At 33.3% G+C, this 24,274-nt stretch overlaps 1 protein-coding gene across 1 annotated transcript in view; it reads left to right on the plus strand.

Moving 5' to 3' along the window:
* The window catches only part of LRP1B (LDL receptor related protein 1B), a 1,876,868-nt gene that overhangs the window by 1,726,977 nt on the left and 125,617 nt on the right, over window positions 1-24,274 (plus strand). Inside the window, exons 69-77 of the mRNA XM_049615676.1 lie at window positions 246-375; window positions 1,996-2,102; window positions 2,441-2,573; window positions 9,916-10,038; window positions 15,204-15,329; window positions 16,305-16,442; window positions 18,087-18,221; window positions 21,456-21,575; window positions 23,128-23,369. Coding sequence (XP_049471633.1) covers window positions 246-375; window positions 1,996-2,102; window positions 2,441-2,573; window positions 9,916-10,038; window positions 15,204-15,329; window positions 16,305-16,442; window positions 18,087-18,221; window positions 21,456-21,575; window positions 23,128-23,369 — 1,254 coding nt within the window. The remainder of the gene's footprint in view (window positions 1-245; window positions 376-1,995; window positions 2,103-2,440; window positions 2,574-9,915; window positions 10,039-15,203; window positions 15,330-16,304; window positions 16,443-18,086; window positions 18,222-21,455; window positions 21,576-23,127; window positions 23,370-24,274) is intronic.

Genomic DNA, 24,274 nt, shown 5'->3' on the forward strand with positions numbered 1-24,274 from the left:
TTAAAATTACATGACCTCCTGTCTATCGGAAAATGATCTCCTCGGAGTAATTGATGTGATGGAACCATAGGATCTATGTTCTTTTCTCATTTCTCTGTAAGTCATCATAAGACTTACAGAGACAAATGAAAATAGAAAATTGTTATAGTTTTGTTATATAGCCGTGGGCTTAAATGACCATCTGAGCTTCTTATTTGTGGCAGTGTAAAAATTTAATGTTAACTGTGTTGTGTGGTTTTTGACAGAGAAATTGTGAAACAAGTTGTTCCAAAGATCAGTTCCAGTGTTCCAATGGTCAGTGTATATCAGCAAAGTGGAAATGTGATGGCCATGAAGACTGTAAATATGGAGAAGATGAGAAAAACTGTGAGCCAGGTAAAATGATTGAGGTGGTAGTTAATGTAGCTGATATTTTAACTTGGTATAAAACCATTTTAAGCAGTAATTAGGAGAAAACAATGGCAAATGCACACACATACTGACTATGTTTTAGATATAAGATTTTAGATATGCTTATAGGTGAATTAAATAGTGTACCCTTTATATGTTTTGAAGGTGGTTTAGCGTAGGATAATTACTATGTTTGGGATCCAAGCATTACTCCCAAATTTGATCTTCTGGTTTCTCTGTCTTTCCACCCCATTTGGAATTGTTCCTCCAAGATGGAAAAGTGATATATGTTGAAACTGTCAGTGCAATAAACGTCAGGTTTTCAGTTATGGACATTAAGGTTATGGAAAAGAATGCAGTAGTTTCAACATGAAACCAGCTGAGAAAAAGCATAAGTATATTATTTCTATTTGCATTTTGGTCCAAAATCAAAATAAAATTAGGAAGCAAGACCAGAGTACAGGGAAAAAACACCCAATTTATTGTGCGTTTTTATCCCCTAAATATAGCCTTAGAAATATGGCCATTAAAACTTAATTTTTTTATACTTAGGTATTTTAATAGCATCATCTTACCAAAAAAAAAAAAAAAAAAAAAAAAGAATTACTGGGAGAAAATCATGCTATGATCTATGTACAACCACAAAAGCATTACTTTGAGAGCCTAGGTGACAGTAGCAGATACAGGACACACATGTTGCTGCCCGTGGTCGATATTGCTAATTGATCTTTTTTCTTACTGAATATAGACCTATCTTCAGACTCCATATGAATACAGATCTCTAGGCAAACACTGCCAATTAAAAGGAATTAAAACTCTAAGAAAAAGCTTCTGAGCATCCTGGGAGTAAGCAAAGCCATTATATAAGTACTTTTGGCTACCAGAGATTTGAAGGCAAGCCTAGCTAACTCAAACCCAGAGACTAAGGCAGCAATCATAATTACTATGTCAATTAATTAGATTAGGTACTGATAGTAGTTTAAATATCCACATGCTATTTTTATTTCCTATGTCATAAAAGAATACTTCAGATTCTATAGACTCAGTTAATTATGCATATATTCATGTTTAAGACCCCAAAACAAAAATACTTCTCAGAACTTATGCAAATATGACATTTATGTCAACACAGCCAGCTAGATATCATGGGGTCTATGAGACCATGCCAAGATTTCTACTTTTAGCTTTATATAATGCGTATATAAATTAACATTCCCAAGGGTCACTAAGTCTCACTACAGTTTTAAAACCAACTTGAAGCCTTTGTTTTTAAATAATTTAATTTAAAATTATGAAAAATTCATTTAACTGTTCAAAATTAAAGAGAAGGAGGATATAGAGGGTTTTTTTTCTTCCTTTCTGTCTTTAGTGAGTTAAAAAACTTACTGAACAGCCTATTACATCATTGAGATATATTTTATGAAATGCAATAATATTATGAAACACATTTTAAATAAATGTGTAATATCAGATATTAAGTACAGTTTAAATATAAACTATTTTCATTACTGTCTATGAATTTTTTATATGCTTATATATGTTTTTATCTATCAAAGCAATCATTCATTTAGTGAATTTAAATCTTAACTTTCTAATTATATTCAGATTCTCCTACTTGCTCATCAAGTGAATATATATGTGCCAGCCGAGGATGTATTTCAGCATCTTTGAAATGTAATGGAGAATATGATTGTGCTGATGGTTCAGATGAGGTAAAATCTATCATTTGATTAAAATCTCTGAATTACATGAATTAGGTTCGGGAAAGCAAATGTAATAAAAATAGAGTAAAGAGAGAATCTTGATTCTTAGCCGTCTAAAATCTTAGGACAAGTACATTGAATATAGTAATTGCAGCAAATACCCGAATCTGCGTGCTGTTCATATACTAAATCTTATTGTCATTTGTAGGGGTTATATTCATTAAGTCAAAATAAAAGAAAGCCCACAGTGTAATAAATCTCCAGTATTGTCAGCTGCATGTTTGTTTTTCCTGTGACTATATCATTATCATTAATGAAAACTGCAGTGCCTATTTGTATTTGAACAGATGGACTGTGTGACTGAGTGTAAGGAAGATCAGTTTCGATGCAGAAATAAAGCCCACTGTATTCCAATTAGATGGCTTTGTGATGGCATTCACGACTGTGTGGATGGCAGTGATGAACAGAACTGTGACAGAGGTAAGGGGTGGGTGTGTGTGTGTGTGTGTGTGTGTGTGTGTGTGTAAATAAGAGAGTGGCAGTTAAAATACTGTGTCAAGTCAATAGTGTGCTAGAGGCAAAAAATAGGATCATTAAATGATTCTCTTTACCCATTCTTATTTCATTACATAATATCCTGTTCTGGGTAAGCAAAATCTGGATAATTTCCAGATAGAGTGCAGTGTTAGTTTTCATATGACAAAGGTAACCAAAGTGCGGGTTTTTATTGCATCCGATCACAAGCATGGCTTTGGACTAGATGCTGGGTCAGGGATAGGGGCAGAAGGATGCAGGGAACATAACCGCTTGTAGCCATTACTACAGAAGTATTTTTGGTGTGCATTTCTCTTCCATGTTGCCTGCCTTACTATGAAAGAATAATAACATATGGCATACCATATTACACATACACATACTGATACACAACTGCAGGTCATGCCCCAAATTTCCCTTTTGCCATATGGTTAAGAAAATGACCTACATTTTTTGTCAGTTTGGAAGACAACTTTTAATTTTGCAATACATTATTTTTAGCTATGTTAAAATATTTCCTGACAGATAACAACTTTTTAATTGTAATTCACCACATAAAAGCAGCAATTATTCCTACTTTAGAGTCAATGAAGGGAAAGCAAAAAAAAAACAAAAAAAACAATTGTGGGGCAAACCTTAAAATGATCACAAATTCCATAATTCTTATTATTTTAATAATGTTAAATACATTGTTTAAATGCAAAATTTTTTTTAACCTGCTTACAAAAGTCTCTCAAGGAGTGCACCTGGATGGCTCTGTTGGTTAAGCATCCGACTCCTGATTGGGCTCAGGTCATGATCTCACAGTTCACGAGATGGAGCCCCGCATCAGGCTCTGCACTGACAGTGCAAAAGAGCCTGCTTGCTTGGGATTCTCCCTCTCACTCTTTTCTCCTCCCCTGCTCACGCTCTTGCATGCTCTTTCTTTCTCTCAAAATAAATACATTAACGTTAAAAAAAATTAAAGTATCTTGATGTACTTTACATTATGGAATATTTGGAGTATCATCAACAGAAATGATACTAGATACTGATGTAGGCTGCAAGGCATTTGAACATGTGCTCAGGGTTTATACAGTTTAAATGTACTTTTGCAACAACATGAATGAGCTAGATAGTGTAATGCTAAGCAAAATAAGTCAGTCAGGGAAAGACAAATACCATATGACTTTATTCATATTTAGAATTCAAGAAATAGAACAAATGAACAAAAGGGGAAGAAAAAGAGAGACAATCAAACCAAGAAACAGACTCTTAACTATAGAGAACAAACTGATAATTACCAGAGGGGAGTGGGGGGGGGCAGGGGGGGTCAAGTAGGTGATGGGGATTAAGGAGGGCACTTGTTGTAAGGAACACTGGGTATTGTATGGAAGTGTTAAATCATTACATTGTACACATGAAACTAATGTAACACTGTATGTTAACTAACTGGAATTTAAATAAAAGCTTTTTTAAAAAAGAAAATAATAAAATTTTACTTCTATAAATATCTAGTCATTCGAAGAAAAAATGCCCCCCATTTCCTTTAATATTAGATCAAACCTTTATGATTTGCTAAGATCTCCATCTCAAATCTGATAAAGTATTGTAATATTCAGGAGAAGAAATCCTAGTTCTCATTTGGAATCTGCGGTGCATTATATAGAGCCATAAAAGGTTAGACTTCCTTAATAGCTGTTTCTACTTTTGGTTAAGTTCTCACATTCCAATTTAGAGACATCAAACATTGTAGACATTCTGGCACCAAAAGGTCTTAAATACAGTCATATTCTAAGACTTCGGGACAATTAAGTTACTCATCATTTTCCATTTTCTAGCTATTAAGCTCCATTCCCTTAATTTCAGTCTCTATCACCAGTCTGGCTGCTTCTCTCATTGCTTCCTGCCCCGCCTGGGCATATATACTACCATGTAAGTCAACTCCAATACATTCTGCTCTCTGCTGCCAGGTTCATCTTATTGAAGTGTAACTCTGACTATGTAAATATTTACTTGAAGCTCCTTCCTGGTTACTTACAAATATGGCAGTCAGTGTTACAAGAAAATCATCCTATTTTATCTTCTACTCTTATACTCTATTATTTCTCTTTATGTATCATATATCCTAGCCAAATCAAAGAATAAATCTAGCAACATCTTCCATGCTTTTCAACATCTTGCCAGATTCCTCTACTATTTCTGCCATCTCAATACCTTTGCCAATAAGAATTATATCTCTCCTTTTAAGTCCATTCAGTTGTTACTGTCTTCAACCAAATCTCAGTCTCTTCTGGAGTTTCCCTAGCCACCCTTTGATTGCATACTTGCTATTATATTCTTCTTTCTAATATAATTACTTCTGTATTAGTTGACTGTTTCCCCTGTTGAAATGTGAGTTTCTTAATGTAAAAAATTAGGTATGCAAACAGAATGAGGAAATAGATTCCAGGTAGTGGGATCATTATGCACAAAGTCTCATAGGTGAGAGAAAGTTTAAGTGTTTAGGAACTATAAGTAATTGAAGATTCATGCTATAGAATTTAGTTCCGATTTTAAGCATAATGAGAAGTTTCCCAAAGCTTTTAAGGAGTCTTCAAATGTTTTTTGTTGTTTTTTTTTCAAAAGGAGATGGTGGTAGAATTTGCACTATGTATTAGACACAGAGAATTACTGAAATGAGAATCAAGAGATCTAATTCCTTGTCTTACCTGTAGGAAAGTTTCTGTGCTCATTTATTATACTAACAAATCCAATCACAGTGAAATGTCTCCAAGACCTGTAAGAATATCTGGAAAATAAGTGAATGTGCATGTGTGTGTGTGTATGAGGGCAATCCTGTCAGGATTTATCTTTTTTTTAATATTAAAATTTCATAAGAAATGTTTGTTTGAACAAAGAATTCAAGGTTAAAAAACAAAAGTTTTACAGTTAAAAAAAAAGCAGTATATAATTTGAAATCTGACTTGCCTTTTAGATTTAAAATGACCCTACTAAAAGTTTAAGCCTACTGATTAAAAAAGAGTTGAGGACTTTTAATTCAATCATTTAGAAATGTGTCAAAGCTCTCCTTCCCTCCACACTAATGTTTCTAACTTTTCTTGGGTTTCTTTGCTGCTAGATAAATTCCAGTGAATTATCTTGATGGTTAAAATATTTGATCCTGTATGGATGTACCTTAAAGCATGATCAAGTTCAGATTTCTAGTATTTTACTTCCAGGAAGTGGTTCAGGTATTGGATAGATGTACTTCAAGGCACTGAGGAAATGAAATGCCAAAATAAATCTCTCTGCTATTAAATCAGCCTTCCATTCATCCCAAAACCTGACACATGAACTAAGTGTTGGGGGCTGGAAGGCAAGATGCAGGACAAACATGAAACATTTGCCAAGTGAATCCATTTTACTGGTTTACTTTAAAAAGACGAACCCCCAAATACTGTGGAATTAAAAGCAACGTTCATATTTTTAAAGATAAAACATGGAAACTTGGTGGGTTTTGTTTTGTTTTGTTTTGTTTTGTTTTGTTTTTTGGGTTTTTTTTTTTGGCTTGAGCTCCCAAACTTTGCTTTCCTTAGCAATTTTAGTGGACAAGATTGAGAATTATTCTTTTTAGTTATCATCAGCTCAAAAGTGTGTTAACTATTTATGAAAATTATAAAATATTTTCATATGTTAAACCTTCCCTCCACCCAAATTAAAATGGGAACTCTAGATGTTTATTTTCTGTGATGATGTGCCTGGTCAGATTTCTATGAACCTGCCAAAAGCTTTTATATATATATATATATATATATATATATATGTATATATATATATATATATATATATATATATATACACACATATATATATATATTTTCTAATAACCTCCTGTTGTGCTGAATAAGAACATGACTAAAGACTAGGAAACTGGAATTTTGATACAGCTAATCTCTTTAAATTATACCTCTTTTTTTGCTTATATGTGCCTCATGCCATTTCAAAATAAGCATTTTATGTTAGACTCAGGGTGTCATGGTGGCCCCATGATGCATTTTTTAATGCAAATTCTTCATGGTATAATAGCAAGGCTTTAGTAAGTTATTACAAAACCTTTGCCTTACTATTACAACTGTGATTTCATTTATATTTCTCTTCTTCTTCATAAAAATAGTAATATGCCCAACACTTTTATGGGGCAAATTATAATATTATCTAATATGATACCTTTGGGAAATCATTTTTTTTTTCTTTTTAACAAGACTGATGTGCTACAAATAGAATTTTCTAAAAGAATCAGAGGATGTCAAGAGTTCACAAATTTTGTTTGAATATAATCCATTGTAAAATGGAACATGCAATGAGATTTAGTCTTGAGAATCTTTATTCTGAACGAATATAACTTTCACATTCTATGAATTTTGATATTGAATTAAGCACTTCTTTATATCGGTATTCATATTTTAAGTTTCTTTAGTATTAAATACCGTACATGTTATCTTTTTATTGTTTTCAGATAGTTGTTAAATATATTTTCTTGCATGGGTTTTGATACTTGAAATTACTGTTAGAATTAGGGCATTTTAGATTTGAGTATTGCAGAAGTTGAAAGAAAGGGGCACCCCAGTGTCAGATACTATGTTGTCAGTCTCACATGGTGATACTCACCATCACGGACTTACCATGGACTTATGTTTTTCCCTATTATACAGTTTGTTAGTCTTCAGAGATGCCAATGTAGGTTGTGCCAGTTCTTAAACATTTTTGCAGGAAACTCTTAGAACTGTTCAGATTGACATCACTACAAAGTCTTGATCTCAGCTTCAACTATTACTTAAGATTTTAAGCAATCATCCTATATTTCTCTAATCATCTGTATACCATTAACCATATCAAGTTTTTATTTTTTTTAAATAAAAATATTTACAAATGGTGTGCACACACAGAGGCAGGAAAGGGGCAGAGAGAGGGAGAGAGAATCTGATGGCACAGAGCCTGATGCAGGGCTCGATCTCAGAAATCATGAGAGCATGCCCTGAGCCGAAATCAAGAGTCAGACTTTTAACCAACTGAGCCACTCAGGTACACCAAACATATGAAGTTTTTAACAAGTTGAATTTCCTCCTCACCTTTACTTCACAGAAATAATAAAAATTTTGAGCTTTATTCAATATCTGTTCACCAAATTAACAAATCTACCTATAGCTGTGCCTAGCCTAGCCTTTCCCTCTTCCTTCCTCTTGAAACGGAAGACCTGTTACACCTCTAGTATAAGGTAGATACTTTAGATCTCAAATCCTTCACACTTCCTGGATTCTCAAGGACTTTGTTATATCAATTACCTTTTCTCTCTTCTGTATCCTCAAGCTTACTCTGTCTACTGAATTATTTTCAGAAGCACTTAAGTATATCAGATATCAGTTTTACTCCACAGAAGCTACTAGGCTCTTAATCACCTAGCCTTCTCCTCTCCTCCTTCCCTTCAAGGGCATACTCCTAGAAAGGGATGGATGGTTACGGTACCTACTACTTCTTCGTCTAATATTAACCAACCACAAACATTTCATTAAATTCACCACCACTTCATTGGACCTCCTCTCTTAGCATTATATACATGTGCTAACTACTACCTTCTTGTTGAGACACTTTTTAGGTATTTCTCCAACCACTCTGGCTAACTAGCCTCAGCCTCTTTTGCAGACACCCCTTTATCCAATCTTTAAATGCTGATCTCCTCTGTTTTGTTCTAAATTCCAAATAACAACTACATTCTGATCATCCCTAGTTGTATATTTACAGCTTAGAACCTATCCTATATTTCAACACATTTATCCACTATCCTACTAAATATCACTATATGCTTGTCCTACTAGTACTTTACATGAATTGTGTCATTATTTCTAGTAAGCTTGCTCTTCCTGCAAGCTTACTTTATTTATTTATTCCTTTATTCCTTTATTTATTTTTTTTTGAACAACACCGACAGTCACCAAATGCTCCAGATAAGCCAAAAATTGAGCGCTGTGTTTGACTACTCACTCTCCTCACCACCCTCATCTATTCAGCCATCAGATCCTGAGGATTCTACTTCCCGAAGCACTTTCAACAGTTCAACAGAAGCTAGTTCAAAATCGAGTTCTGTGCTTCCGCAATGCCTCTTCAAACTGGTCTTTTTCCTCCAGCCTTGGCTTTACTCTCACTACCTTCATTTCCAAGTTCTCCACACTATAGCCACTGTTATTACACTAAAATCCAAATCTTGTTCTGTCATTTGTTAAGTTAAATCTTTGCTACTGTAAGTTAATTATTAAAGATGTGTATGCGAGTCAAAACTCAACAAGATGAGCTGTTTGACCTTCACAGACCCAGCCTTATTATTCCCTCCAAAATTATTACTATTTTGGCTCCTTTATATGTGATAAATATACTTAATTTTGAGTGAGTATATCCTTGCATTCTTCATGCTTTCTGTTGAATTGTGAAAAGAGAAAAAATGCAAACATTTACAAAATACACAAAAAAGTCACTACACTATTGCACAGTTTTTACCAGGATGACTATAATATTTCACCACATCACCAACTTCTGTTATAAACTTAACTATTTTTCTGTGACTTCAGAACTTTTTATTGGTTATTCTCTCTTTTAACAATTCAGTTTGTCAGTTTCCAGATACAGCTGAATTATCTAAAAATTTTAAAAGTGTCTTTTCTTTCCAAAACAACACAATTTTTTTTTAATTTTTTTTCTTAATGTTTTTTTTATTTATTTTTGAGACAGAGAGAGACAGAGCATGAGCAGGGAAGGGGCAGAGAGAGAGGGAGACACAGAATCGGAAGCAGGCTCCAGGCTCTGAGCCATCAGCACAGAGCCCGATGCGGGGCTCGAACTCACAGACTGTGAGATCATGACCTGAGCCGAAGTTGGACGCTCAACCGACTGAGCCACCCAGGCGCCCCAACAACACAATTTTTATAATGAAAACTAATACTATTTAAAACCTAAGTTTCTCTACAGTAACATAAAAATTATGTGAAATATAAGATAATTTATACTTAAAACTTCCTTCTACCATCTTATCATTATTTTCTAAAGGAACTATGATATGCCTTGGTAACATCAGATTGTTTTGAAAAGTTAACTAAACATGAGTAACTAAAAAAAAAAATCTGGGATACTGCTTGTCCCTAGTGCTATACAGGAAAAAAGTGTAAGGAGATGAGAAACTAGATACTATGCTAAGAATTACAGGAATATGTGTCCTGCTGACTGGCATTAATTATGCTACATTTCTGTGTCTTTTTTTCTGTTTTGTTTTAAAATAAAGGAGGAAATATATGTAGAGCAGATGAGTTTCTCTGCAATAATTCCCTTTGCAAACTACATTTCTGGGTGTGTGACGGAGAAGACGACTGTGGAGACAACTCAGATGAAGCCCCTGATATGTGTGGTATGGCATTTCACATGGGTCTAGATTTTACTCTCATCTCTGAATCGAATGCACTGGCGTGAATCAATGAAGTGGGGAGGCGGACCACAAAGTCTGCCATCCTGTGGTTAGGTAGATAAAGTAAAACCGCAGATACAGCTTTTGTTCAGGCAATAAGAGATTACCCTGTCCAACAGCTGATGAATTTACAGAGAACCCTCTTACATCTGAACTTGCACATGTCAACACTACTCAAAGATAGTTATGGTCTGAACTGTAGAAGTTTCATATGAAGACTTTGGCTTTGTACCAAAGTGGTCCTTTAGGCTAAATCATTTTTTTTTTTTGGACAGATAACCACATGGAAAAAATGTGAATAATAAAATCATGTAGTTCCACAAGTTACCCACTACTGAGACCAAGGTTGTTCAGAGAAGGAAGATCTATATGAAGATAATATGTGAATATATTAATATATTTAACATGTAAATATATCATTATATTTTAATATTTAAATATATTAAAATATATATTATTTATACATATATATTCTATGTTATAAATATAAATATATTAATAGATTTTTATATATATTTAGATGTAGGCAGAGAACTGAAATTAGGAGTTATTTAATATTTTAATCTGAAAATCCTAAAAAAGTTATTGTTTCTTCCAATTCAAGTTACTCTTAACTGATAATTGTCAAGAGCATATTTACGCAACCAACAACTATCAATGTCCAATTTTCTTATATGTAGCAGAAATTTTTAGCCCTTATTATTATTATTTGTATCTAATCTCAGCAAAAATGTATTTTACCACTAATTTAAAGAAAAATACTACTACTTTGGATACAATTAAATAGCACATCAGGTGAATTAAAGAAAACATAGCCTGAGTGAGTATACATACTCAAATTCTTTGTTCTGTTTGGTGCACCAGGTTAAACCAATATTTTTGAATAGATGATGACATTGAATACTGACATTACAATTGAATAAAAATTCCAAAACATGAAGACAGCTTTATTTTTAAAGGGATTTAAAACATAAAAATGACAGTTTTTGGAGAGTGTTCTCTGCAGGCACAACTGATCAGAGACATAACTAAGTTTTGATTTTTGTGTTACATAATCTTGCAAAATGGATTCTAGAGAATCACTAGAGATTTTATTGTGTCTGAATTATAATATATGGAAAATACGAACTTATCTACCAGTTTCGAGCCAGAACCTATTATTTTTATAAGTTATGTATATATATAAAATTATATATGTGTATATATTTATGTAATTATTTTTCTATTGTCTATTCCACTTCCGTACACAACTAGTGAGTAGAATAGCAAATGGTCGCTAACTAATTAACCATGTGAGGCTCCAGAGTCAGAGCCCCAGGACTACTTTCAGGGCCAGGAAGTGAGTCTCAGTGACAGCTGCTGGAAAACTTAAACTACATCCAGCTTGATTCTGTGCATGTTTTTACATTCCCCTTGGTCATCAGTATAAACATTGAGTCAATCTGTTATGTACCAGCGACTGTGCTAAGTAATTGGGATTATTAAAAAAAAAATGAACAGCACATGGTTCTCTCTGACAAGATCTTAATCTGACTGTACAAATCAGAATTTTCATACATTGTATTTCAAGAAATGGTGGAATTAAGTAAAAGGTATAAGTAAGATGGAGAGGAATAAGATGAGGTCTGCATAAAGAGGAATTCAGAAAGCTACAGTTTTGAAAGATCCAAACTAAAATACACTGTAGACATTATGAACAGCATGAAGAAAAGTGTCATTCATTCACTTAATAAATATTTGTTAAGTTAGAGACTATTATTTTTAGTAATATAATGATGAGAGAAACAGACATGGACCCTGACTTCACAGAACTGAGAATCTAGTAGAATAGGGATTCAAATGATCTAAAAAATATATATGGCTATAAATGACGATACATGCACTGACAAAAAAGTAGAGTAAGTTATAAAAGAATAGACCCAGAGGGATTTTATTCAATCTTGGGTTATGGAAAATAACATTTGAGTTACAGTCTGAGAGATAAATCATTGCCAAGTAGGTGAAAGGGATGGGGTGGAGGGAAGGTGGATGACACAATGTTGTAGACAAAGGAAACAAGATGTAGACAGACCCTGAAGCAAAGCAACCCATAGCTTACTGGAGGAACTGAAAGATCCATGTACTTGGAGCGTGCAGAACAGGTAGATATTGGTTTCAGGTGAAACTGAAGAGACAGAAGACTCTAGAACCTTGTAAATCTCTATAAGGATTTTTAGGTTTAGCCTAAAAACAATTAGGAATACTAAAACGTTTTAAGCAGAACAGTTCTATAGTCCTATTTATATTTTACAAATACTGGATAGAAAGGTGCAAGTTTAAGTAAGATAATTGCTATACTCTAGGCAGGCCATGCTGTTAGCTTGGATTAAGATAATGATAGCACATGATGGCAAATATACCACAGATCTGAATGTGGTTTGAAAAACAAAATAAATTGGATTAAATAATAGAGTAGATATATGGGGCAAGGGAGAGGAAGTTACTAAGTATAATGTATAAGGTGTTTTTGTTTGCACCGTTGAATACATGGGGAACATAGGAAGAGGAACAGTGTTGTAAGTAAAGATTAAAAGCCTGGTTTGAGAGACATTTGAGGAGACATTCAAGTATAGATTTCAAGTAGGCCCTAGATATTTGGTTCTGAAGTTTAAAAAGCTGGTCTAGAGTTATAAATTTGAGAGTCAGAATGGATACTGTGGAATTCTATGGGATAAAAAAGAGTCAGAATAGAATGGGAACAATGAATATTATGGAATACTATGGTGTGAAAAAGACAAAAAGGCCAGATAATCCAGATTATTTGTACTAAAGTGAGTTTCTAAGTAAGTTCTTAGAACAGTGTTAAAAGTATAATAAGTTACCAGTAAATATTTGTCAAAGGGCATGGGATCAACTGTCAATAGAGAGGGAAGTAAAGACAAAAACATTGGAGAATAGGAAAAGGTAGATAAATCAATGAGCTAAAGTTTTACCATAGACAGAAAAAGGATATTAATGAGACTGGTTGAACTAGAAAGTTGGGAAAGTAAGAGGTGGTGGGCAGAACTTGCAGCATTCAAATTAGTGGCTTTGTAAATGAAGCAACTGGAGGAAACAGTATATCCAGGTGCACTTATGTGGATCAGTTAGTGTTCTTACCTGCAAGCAACAGGAAATGTCATTGACTGAATTAAGAAGAGAAATTTCTTGAAATCTTCCAATCTTCACAACCTTCTAGGGCAGTGGGTGGCTTAGGTGAATTAGAGTAAAAGGTCATTGGGTATGAAAAACTCAAGGCTCTAAGAGGTACAGCTATTGGTCGGTTTGTTCATGTGGATATTGATGTCATCTAGGATGTGGAAATGAGTTTGGATTGAGAGCAATGACTATGAAGGGTGGTGCTACAGTCTTTAGTAAATTGGAGAGGGGGTGATGTTTACAGTAAAGGTTGATGAGAAAATGGCAATAAGAAAGATGTATAATCAAATGCATAATAGTTTTTGTTTTTATTTTTTTAAATAGAGCGTGATGATGTAACAAATTTCTGAAAGCTAAATTAGGAACTTAAGGGTGTATTTAAACATGAGATAATATGAGGTTTAAGTAATTTAAGAGGCATTCCTAAAAGACCTAAAGGGGAAGAACTATGCTTGGAGTGGGAACCAGATTTCAATTAAACCAAGGAGGTCAAGAAAGAAGGAGTATGGCATATTTAAGGAGCTAATAAAGTAATATTGCTGGAATTTTAAGAGATACAACGGATGAGTCTGTAGGAGTGACAGGGACAAAGTAATGATCAGTCTATTATACCATGTAAAGTATCTTAAATATTATTCTGTAAGTGCTGGATAACTGTGGAAGAGATGATCAGATTAATGTGTCAGGTGGATTCTTCTGGTATCTTTTGGAAGATCTTACATTGGGCAGTGAAATGAAGACATTTAGGATTCTACTTCAGTTTTCTCTGTAAGAGATAATGAAGAGCCAAGGTATTGTAACTGGTATGCATGGAAAGAAGAAGGCAAGTTTGGGGACTGTATCAGCAGGACTGTTGACTAATAAGAGTTGAAGGTCAATAAGTGGAATGCTTTAGAATAATCCCAGACTGTGGCTATGATGTACTACTAACTGAACTATGGAAATAACACATAGTTTATGCTCAGGGAGAAGGAAGTAATGGGAAGGTGATAAAGAATGGGGTTTTGACTTACTGAATTTGAAATTCTTGAGGGGATATCCTATAATCAATTATGAGATACTAGAATTAGATAGTGAATTGAAAGTTTGAAGGGTATTGTGTCAAGTAAATCCATGAGAATGAGAAGATCAGCAGAGAATTCAAGAGTGAGGAGATCAGAAAACCAATGAAAGAGCCCTGGAGTATTCCACATGTAAAGATAAAGAGTCATTAGAGATGTTTCCTACTCCAAGGGTGGAAGTCTTCAGTTAGATAATGAAGGATAGGACAGGATAAAATTCTCCAGCTTTCACTGTTGTCTCTTTTGCACACACACACACACACACACACACACACACACACACAGATACATATATACACACATATTAAAAATAAATAACAAAGATCATCTATGTGACTCAAATACATATTCACACATTTCTGTACAGAAACACAGAGTAAGAAACACAGTTATAGTATTGTTGGGACATTTTTTTCACTGGATGACCTATTTTCAAATTTGGGCCTGTAACATATGCTTGCTCAAGCTCTCTTCTGTGTGAAATTGCTCTTTCAAATAGCTAAGTGTCCTGCCATGTTGTATAAACCGCAGGCATAAATTAATTTGGTACACCAAGTGAAGTCAGCTAAGATAAGGCATCTGGAAATGAGACCATGAAGTTTGGCTCTTTTTCTTACTTTATTTCATTGCAGCTGTGTACTCTTTTCTGTAGTTAATATAAATAACTAGGATCATAGCTTCTATTATCACACATTTTCTAGTACCTGCATGTAGGCAATTTCCACAACAAAAGATATTCATAAAAACTAGATTATGGATTTCAAAAGAAGGAAACAACAAAAAAAGAAAGACCAAAACAAACAAACAAACAAAGAATTGTAAGTCGTGACCCAAAGGAACTGCTTTGTCTTTTTCTTTTTTTTTTTTCAGCCAAGTTTCTTTGCCCACCCACAAGACCTCACAGATGCAGAAATAACAGAATATGCCTGCAGCCTGAGCAAATGTGCAATGGGATTGATGACTGTGGGGACAATTCCGATGAAGATCACTGTGGTGGTAAATCCATTTAATGTGAAATCATTGATTCAGTGACAGCTACAAGATAATATAATGGTTTGGGGGCTCAAAAAATTAAAAAGAAGTATTTTCCATGTGTCATGTCTGAGGGTATTTTTTTTTCAGACACTTGCTTTTCTGACAAGGTATGAAAATAATCTGCTAACATTCATTTGAATAGTAGAGCTATGTGGCTTTATGCAAAGTCTCTGCTAGTCTGTAAATCTCTATTGGTTATACACACTTTATTGCAGAAAATACTGCAAGAGAGAAAAAACATGGTGGTTTCAAAAGGTTCTCTGTTAAACAGCTCCTGGAGGGGAGAGTGCTAACAAAGATTGTATGTCTGTATACACAATCCTTTCTTCACAGTTGTGAAATTAACAAAACTCTTAAAACCAAAGGCTTTACTAATATATGTAGCAAAATGATTTTGTGACAAACCCTGACTGGAACTGGTCTGAGGAAGTTTGTATTACTTTAAAAAGAAAGTCCCATTTAGGGTGAAATTCAAACATTTTCTTGTGGAAATACAGCGTTACTTATTACAGGGTGAATGAACTGTTATTTTTCTGAAAGTCCAGAATTTCAGAATCTTTTTATTTGGCCTACGAGCTTCAAATAAATGATCATGGAGCCATATTTTTCATAGTGTTTAGTAAGAACCTGTTAATTTACTCAATAAATTTGTTTTGGGGGCATCTGGGTGGCTCATTTGGTTAAGCACCTGACTTTGGCTCAGGTCATGATCTCACAGTTTGAGAGCCCTGCGTCCAGCTCTGTGCTGACAGTGAGGAGCCTAGAGCCTGCTTTGGATTCTGTGTCTCCCTCTCTCTCTCTGCCCCTCATCTACTTGTGCTCTCTCTCTCTTTCTCTCTTTCTCTCTCAGAAATAATAAATGAATAAACTTAAAAAATGATTTAAAACATGTGTTTTTATTCTTTGAAGCACTAATCATTTTTAATGACTTTATAGGTAAGCTTACATACAAAGCAAGACCATGTAAAAAAGATGAGTTTGCTTGCAATAATAAAAAATGTATCCCCATGGACCTCCAGTGTGATCAACTTGATGACTGTGGAGATGGTTCAGATGAACAAGGCTGCAGAATAAGTGAGTTTATTTTCTGTTAAAGTGTAGCAACATTCAAGTTCAACTTCTACTTCAACATGACTAAAATTTTCTTTACTGGTGTAACAAAATACTGTTTTCAAAGGCTTACTTGATGCCTTTTTTTTTGTAAGCCTTTGCCAAAGCAGCCTTAGAATGCCAGTTAAATTAATATCAGAAAGCATGAGATGGAGGAAGTTGATTTTAGAATGACTATCCTTGTTAGTACTGAACCTGAGATCTCAATATCCAATTACAGACTTTGATGTCAGCAAATAAATCTATATTCCTTAATATTTTATTTTATAAAGTATAAATTTAATATTTTTTTTGCCTCTTACAATATTTGAGTGAAAGATGGTCAAGGTCTTAATAATTTATTCCATGTTTTAAAATTTTAATCCATTGCCAAGTTATTCTTAAAGAAGACATTATCATTTTATGTCTTAGAGTGTGATGATATTTGACTTATTAGACCTTGGTTATTTTTGTGTTGGATATTTGATATCTGATTTTCCACATTAAGAAAAATAGCCAAACTTATGACTCTAAATTCAGATTTCTCATAAAAGTCATAAAATACTTCCTATTATGGGGTCTCATTTCTTCACATTATGCATCTGAATTATTCCTCACTGAGTGATGAAACAATACCCACCAGGATATGGTCACATATATCTCAACTGAGGTCTAAGTCTACTGGTGTACCTTAATTAATTATAAAATATTCAAGAATCAGTGGGATGAATAATGGTTACAATTCTCATAATTAAAGTTCTCATATTTCAAAATCATCTGACATATGTAAGTAAAATAGAGCTAATTCAACATTATTTTCATGATAATTTTCCTCTCATTTATTTGCATTCTAAAATGTTTTCTGGAAGGGTGCCTGGGTGGCTTAGTCAGTTAAGCGTCTGACTCTTCATCTCAGCTCAGGTCTTCATCTCAGGGTCATGAGTTCAAGCCCCAGGTTGGACTCCATTCTGGCTGTAGAGCCTACTTAAAAAAAAAAAAAAAGTTTTCTGGAATTGGAGATAAAGCCATGAAACTGCAACTACTATGCTGGAATTACAAATAACACATAGTCTGCCCTGACTTTTTTAACAGTCCACGACCACTGGAGCGTGTTCCTCCTCGAATATATTTTCAAGCGAAAAAAAATTTTAAGAACTGATGATTTAGCATACTTGCTTCAGTAACATGGTAGTACCCTTGACCGAATTCCTGAGTACTAAATTTAGGTTAGCAATCAATGCCCACATCTTTAGGTAGCTTCTAGGAAACCATTTGATTCCTAGAGAAGGATGTAGTACTCATATATCATAACATTGCAGTGATAACTTGTCATTAGAAATATTGACTCTTGACTTCCTTTTACATAGTAGTGTACTTCAATTACAGCTATAAATATCAGCTATTGACAGTTTGGCCTAAACTATATTTAATATAAATGAGTTCAGTTTTTTATCTGCTTCTATACCTGTATAAGAAATAAGGGCTTATGTAAAGAGAAGATCATAATCTTATAAATTCAAGAAGAGTTATCTATGGAATAATAAATATAATTTCAAATTAAGACAAAAAGTAAACTCCCACTTCAGGAATTAGAATTATATTAGTTTTGATGGTATTTTTAAATCCTAGCTCCTGCTGAATATACCTGTGAAGATAATGTGAATCCGTGTGGAGATGATGCATATTGTAATCAAATAAAAACATCTGTTTTTTGTCGCTGTAAGCCTGGATTTCAGAGAAACATGAAAAACAGACAGTGTGAAGGTATAGTACATTTCCTCAACAGCTTGCTCTTAAATCTTTAGGTAATAAAAGACTCATGAGGCTGCTAAATTGTGAGATGACATGGGACTGATTTTCATCAGAATGGTGTGTGTCTACGGGATACCATTTTACCTACAAGAGTGGAAGTCCTTGGGGTCAAGAGCCTGTTTTGTTTGCATGGCTAAGCTAACCATTTCTGGGGCTACAAAGCCTTTTCTATAGCAGATTCAGACCTGTAGGAATTTCAATTGTACTGTTACAACTCTGTTTTGAAATGCAAATAACAAAATTGCTGGTTCAGGAACTATTGAAGAATTAGAGACACTTCATGAAAGAACATGTTTATAATGACCCATTTCTCTTGAGTTGTGGCATTTACAGTGCTGCAATAGGTAATTCACTTTAGAGAACTGTGGGCTTTTGTCCTAACACCATGTCTTAAAACAGTGCTTTATATTATCAAGAGTGCCTTCTAAAATTTAAAGACAGGATCTAAGCAAATCTCTGTCAACTTACTTGAGATCATTTAAAACTTGAGCATATAGGATAGCCAGGATCTCATAGTAAATTATAGGTAAATATAACATACGTCAGACCTTTAACTATAGAACCATGAAATACAGACCTATATATATGTACTACCAGTTTCTCCTCTAAATTGATATCATTGTGATTAGAGCCAAACCTAAATTGTGTTAAGTCTGGCTTATCTAGGCTAAATTCAAGTGATAAAGTGCTTTCACCTACCAGCTTTCTTCTCTACTATCTCTGATATTCTGGGATAAAGAAAAATGATTTTGTGTTGTGTTAATCAAAATGAGATTATTGAAATGAATTAATTATATTCACCCAAAAGGGGAAGAAGTATGACCATGTCATATTTATGTACATTTTGAATTATATACTTGTATGGATTATTCATGACATTTTATTTCTCCATTAACATGTTAACACTGAAAACTGACAGCCTAGGTTTTCTCTATTTTAAAAAAAAAAGCAAATTATTTCTCAAGACTATATTATTTATTTTCCCCCAGACACTTTGTATCAATTGTATATAAACGTGCACACACACACACACACCCTCTTCAAGATTTTCATTTCAAATAACATTAATTTTCTAACATTTATTTGTGAATAGTGGGCTCTATTTCTGTATATACTTACTAAATTTAAAACTCCCATTCTCAAAAGTTTCTTTATTTTTAATTATATTCTTTGCAAGCTATAAGCTTCAACTATACTCTTCATTTTAAGTTGCTACAAATCCAGTATTTTTGTTGTGTAAATTAGCAACTTCTGAACTCCAATAAAATTTGTATCTTTACTAAATGAAGTTTTGATGGTAAGGAAAAGCAATTTGATTTGGTACGGAGGAAGGGAAAGACATTACTTTGATTCATAATTCAAAGAATTCAAATGTGTTTGTGTTCTTCCTATATAGCTCAAAAAGAGAATAAGAAATCACTATTTGATGTTAGAGTCAAAACACTTTAATTAGAATACATAAAGGGAAGACAAATTAAAGAAAATAACAGCAGAGAAGTAGAAATGGATTAATAGTTACTATGTGCCAAGCACTGTTCTAGGTACACGACATGTGTGAGATTCTTCCTCTCCCTTCATAAGTTCACAGTACAGACATTAGTATATACATATATACTAAAAATATATGTGTATTTTTAAGTAATCTCTCTGTACAACGTGGAATCACAACCCTGAGATCAAGAGTCACATGCTTTACCAACTGAGCCAACCAGACAACACCCTGACATTAGTATAGAGGTGAGAGACAAGGAGAAAATGGTGATTCTGGCCAATATGAGACCATGGGAGGGATTTTGAATCCACATCAAAGGGAAACCAAAAAAATCAAATAACATCCTGTTCAAAGTTACAGGTGTCAAACAAATCAAGTACATTTATTGTAATGCTTTTTTGATGGCTAAATGCTGATAAGATATACTTTGCCTTATCCCTGGTACAATATTCACTAACATACAGTTTTCATCTCTTTACCCTACGTTTCAATCCAACACAGAAATGAATTGTTGTGAAAGTACTTAAGTTCACCTTGGGCAAAGTATCACAGTAGAGACAACAGCATCAGAAAGCCTTACACTGTCATTTGCAAGTGTTTGTGGGAAAGTCCTGATCTCTACCACTGAGGCTTTGGAACACAGTTGAGAGTTAAATGAAAGATAATTATATTGTTCAGCTTATTCTTGAATTTTCTAATTCAAAAGAAGGATTTATCTCACAATTTATTACATAATTAGGGCAACTATACATGATATAAGAAGCAGAGAAATTATGCTGAGAAAGCAGTAATTCACTAGAATAACCTGATGTCATTGCTGGCCCTGCTTAAGCCATTAAAATTAGAGGCATGTGTTAAGCCACAGAATATTGCCTGTGATTTATTTATTTATTACTTACGGTGTATGTATATTTATTTACTTATAGACATTCATAGTTTTGTTGTTTATTTTACATAGCCCTTCTGGTAACATCATCACATCGTATTTTTGAAGCCAGAAGTGTGTTACAAAGTGTAGCTATATCTTCACTTTTTGCCAAGAATTGTGTAAAATGAAGGGAATAAAATAAATGAATAATAATTTAAACCCTCAAGGTACTGACAGTCAACTAGGGGACATGAATATATGACCACATATATGAAATGTAGTATATACAGGGCTGTAAGAGAGATCAGGTGGAGAAACTATGGGATGGATAGTCACTACCATCCCATGGTGGAGAACAATGAAGGCTTTACTTCAGGTGGATCTTGAGAGATGAGTATAAATTCTCTATGTGAAGGTGGGCAAGAGGATTATGGGACATTATATGATATGTACAAAGGTATGAACATAGGTAATCAGTTACCCGATTAAAAGGAAACCTAAAGAAGTGTTTGTTTTTGTTTGTTTGTTTGTTTGAGTGAATGAAAATACTAAGGAAGTTTGAAGAGGTATTTCAATGTTTTGGTTTAAAAAGCAATCAACAAACACTTGATGAGTTATTATAGTGAAACTATTATGAAAAAATAATTGTTATGGCCAGAAAATATGACAAAGCAAGTCACAGACTTGAGATTTTTTAAAAGACAATGAAAGAAATAGCAATAAAAAAGTTGAAGGAAGAAAAATAAATTTGTCTTTTTTGAAATGTGGAAAGAATGGGAGTCTCTTTGGGAGTATGATGATGCTATTTAGAGCTCTTCTCTTCTAGACCTTAATGAATGTTTGGTGTTTGGCACATGTTCCCACCAATGTATAAATGTGGAAGGGTCATATAAATGTGTGTGTGACCAGAATTTTCAGGAAAGGAACAACACCTGCATAGCAAAAGGTAAGGTTTTAACAATTATTTCAAATGCTGTTATAACTGCTATAAAGATCTTATGGGGAAAACAACATTTCATGTTATATTTTAGCCTTAATGCCTGAAAATATAAATAAATCTCTTTAATACTGACCTATTTGCCCAGGTGATTAGTTATCATTCTTAATTAATCTAATCTGGGATAGGTTTTAGACATAACTGTCAAATACATGGTTACTGTTAAGATCACTTTGTGTTTGAAAAATCTGTTCAAAAGGAGGGAAAAGTTTAAAAGCCGATGTGATAGAATATAAAGTATCTTTCTTCATCTACTCTCAGTGTATTTGAGAAATATTTTTATGCCAATGAAATAACAGGTTAAAGTTAGCATTATAAGGAGAATGGAATTTTGAGTAAGAATTTTAAAGGTTTTAAAATAAAATCATGCTTTAATTCAGACCTCCTTTACCTAAGACTATAATTTTAAAACGTGAAGTCAGGTATTTGGGCTTTTTTAGATATTGATTTTAATGCTTTTTTCCTAAACTAATAGTAAAAACTAATGTTTTTTACTAAATAACATTGTAACATATTATTGTTTATAGTACATAATTGGACAACGTTCATAGGACAGTTATTATCAGTGGAAAACAACATGATATAGTGGATGGGCTGTAGAGGTAGATGTACTTGAATTTGAATCCTAGTATTGCCCCTCCTTTGCAATCTGTAGCATCGGGGAAGTTATTAAACTCTCTGAGCCTCATTTCCTCATCTGTAAAATGTAAATATGAATCCTTACTTTCCATGACTGCCATAACATAGCTAACATAACCAAGTGAGAACCTGTGGAGCTGAACTATACTTAGTTGTTTGTTCATTTAATTTGCAGATAGTATATATGCAATTCAATATTTATGGTTTCATTAATATTTTAGTTAATATATTCAGAATTCACATTAGGGTTTTACTCGTCTCAGTATACAAATGACATTAGTATCGTATTGTAGCTGTCAAAACTTCAAGCTATAAGGACCCACGAGCAATGCTCTAGACACATTAATGTAGTAAATGCTAATATCATATTATAATAATAAATTAAAAAAATATTATAAATACATAAGTATTAGAAGAAGACTCTCCACCTCTTAATTTTAATTTCTTAACATAAAGCAACTCAGATGCATAAACTAAAATCTCAGGAATGTTTGAGGCTTAATGAGTACACAATGTAACATCTGAATATTGAGAATCAAAGCATTAGAACATTATGCATTGCAATTAATAAAATAGAAATCTCTCTTTATGAATAGGATATATACTACAAACACCTAATTTCTAGCCATAAACTAAGCTTTGCCCTGAGAAAACTGACATCAGTAACTTCTTAGAAGTGTCTAGGTTAGCGTGTATTAGAAATAAGTCATGAAGACTAAAACATGACATAAAGTTGGTTGATTTTTATTAAGCAAGAAAATGTGTTAAGAATAATAATTCAAGATAATTTAAAAGTACAATTATTGCTTTTACTTTAGTTGAAATTTACTTTATTTTTGTATTTCATTATAATAATCTCCAGGCTCTGAAGATCAAGTTCTCTACATTGCTAATGACACTGATATCCTGGGTTTTATATATCCATTCAACTACAGTGGCGATCATCAACAAATTTCTCATATTGAACATAATTCAAGGATAACAGGGATGGATGTATATTATCAAAGAGATATGATTATTTGGAGTACTCAGTTTAATCCAGGCGGGATCTTCTACAAAAGGATCCATGGCAGAGAAAAAAGGCAAGCAAACAGTGGCTTGATTGTAAGTAAATAACATTGACTATTTGAAGGCTTATAACCTTCCACCTCCCTGCTTTTTTTGTTTTTGTTTTTGTTTCTTATCTATCACAATATCTGACTATAGGAGGTAACTAATACATTCAATAATTTTTCCCAATATTCTCCCTGTATAAAAATAAAACATTTCCCTACTCATTTATTCTCACAGCTGCATATGATTTAATTGTATGATACTATGTTTTTGTTTTAATACATTTGCTTTAGCTATACAAGAATAGTAATGAATAATACCTGTTACTTCTAGTGCATTTTATATTTTGTATTATTTAACATTATATTATGATGTGAGTTTTTTTCATCATGATGTGAGATTGGGAATCATTACTTTTTCACATTAGAAAATAAACTGCCAAAAATATGCAGGGAATATTGTTTCATTTTTAACATTATCAGAAATACACTTCTCTTCTAGGGCAAAAATCAACTCAATTGTGTAACCATTTCTTCTCAGTCTTGATAACTATATTTCAGGGAACATCCAAAACAGAGCAATATTTTTTGCTGGTATGTGATGGACATGTTGATTATCGTGGTTATTCCTTTTGAGAAAAAATAAACTAGAACATTTGTTTAGATCTGTGGTTGTACACTATCCTTTTTTTTGTTTGTTTGTTTTAGGGCATGTCAATTTATTGTGTATTTTCTATTTTGAAGTAACCTGGGAGAAAATTGACAGATAAATACTTATTTTTATGGGGCATGGCCCATTCCCATACAACCAAAAAGTCAAGTGCTAAAACAGTAGGATATAATTGAAGCTTTGTATTTGAAAAGAATCAGAAGCACCTATCTGGAATACTTTACTATCTTTTACAGTGGTATCTACCATAAAAATTTGAACTTCATGAATACCATTTGAATGAAATT

Source organism: Panthera uncia, assembly GCF_023721935.1.
Source record: "Panthera uncia isolate 11264 chromosome C1 unlocalized genomic scaffold, Puncia_PCG_1.0 HiC_scaffold_3, whole genome shotgun sequence".
NCBI lineage: Eukaryota > Metazoa > Chordata > Mammalia > Carnivora > Felidae > Panthera > Panthera uncia.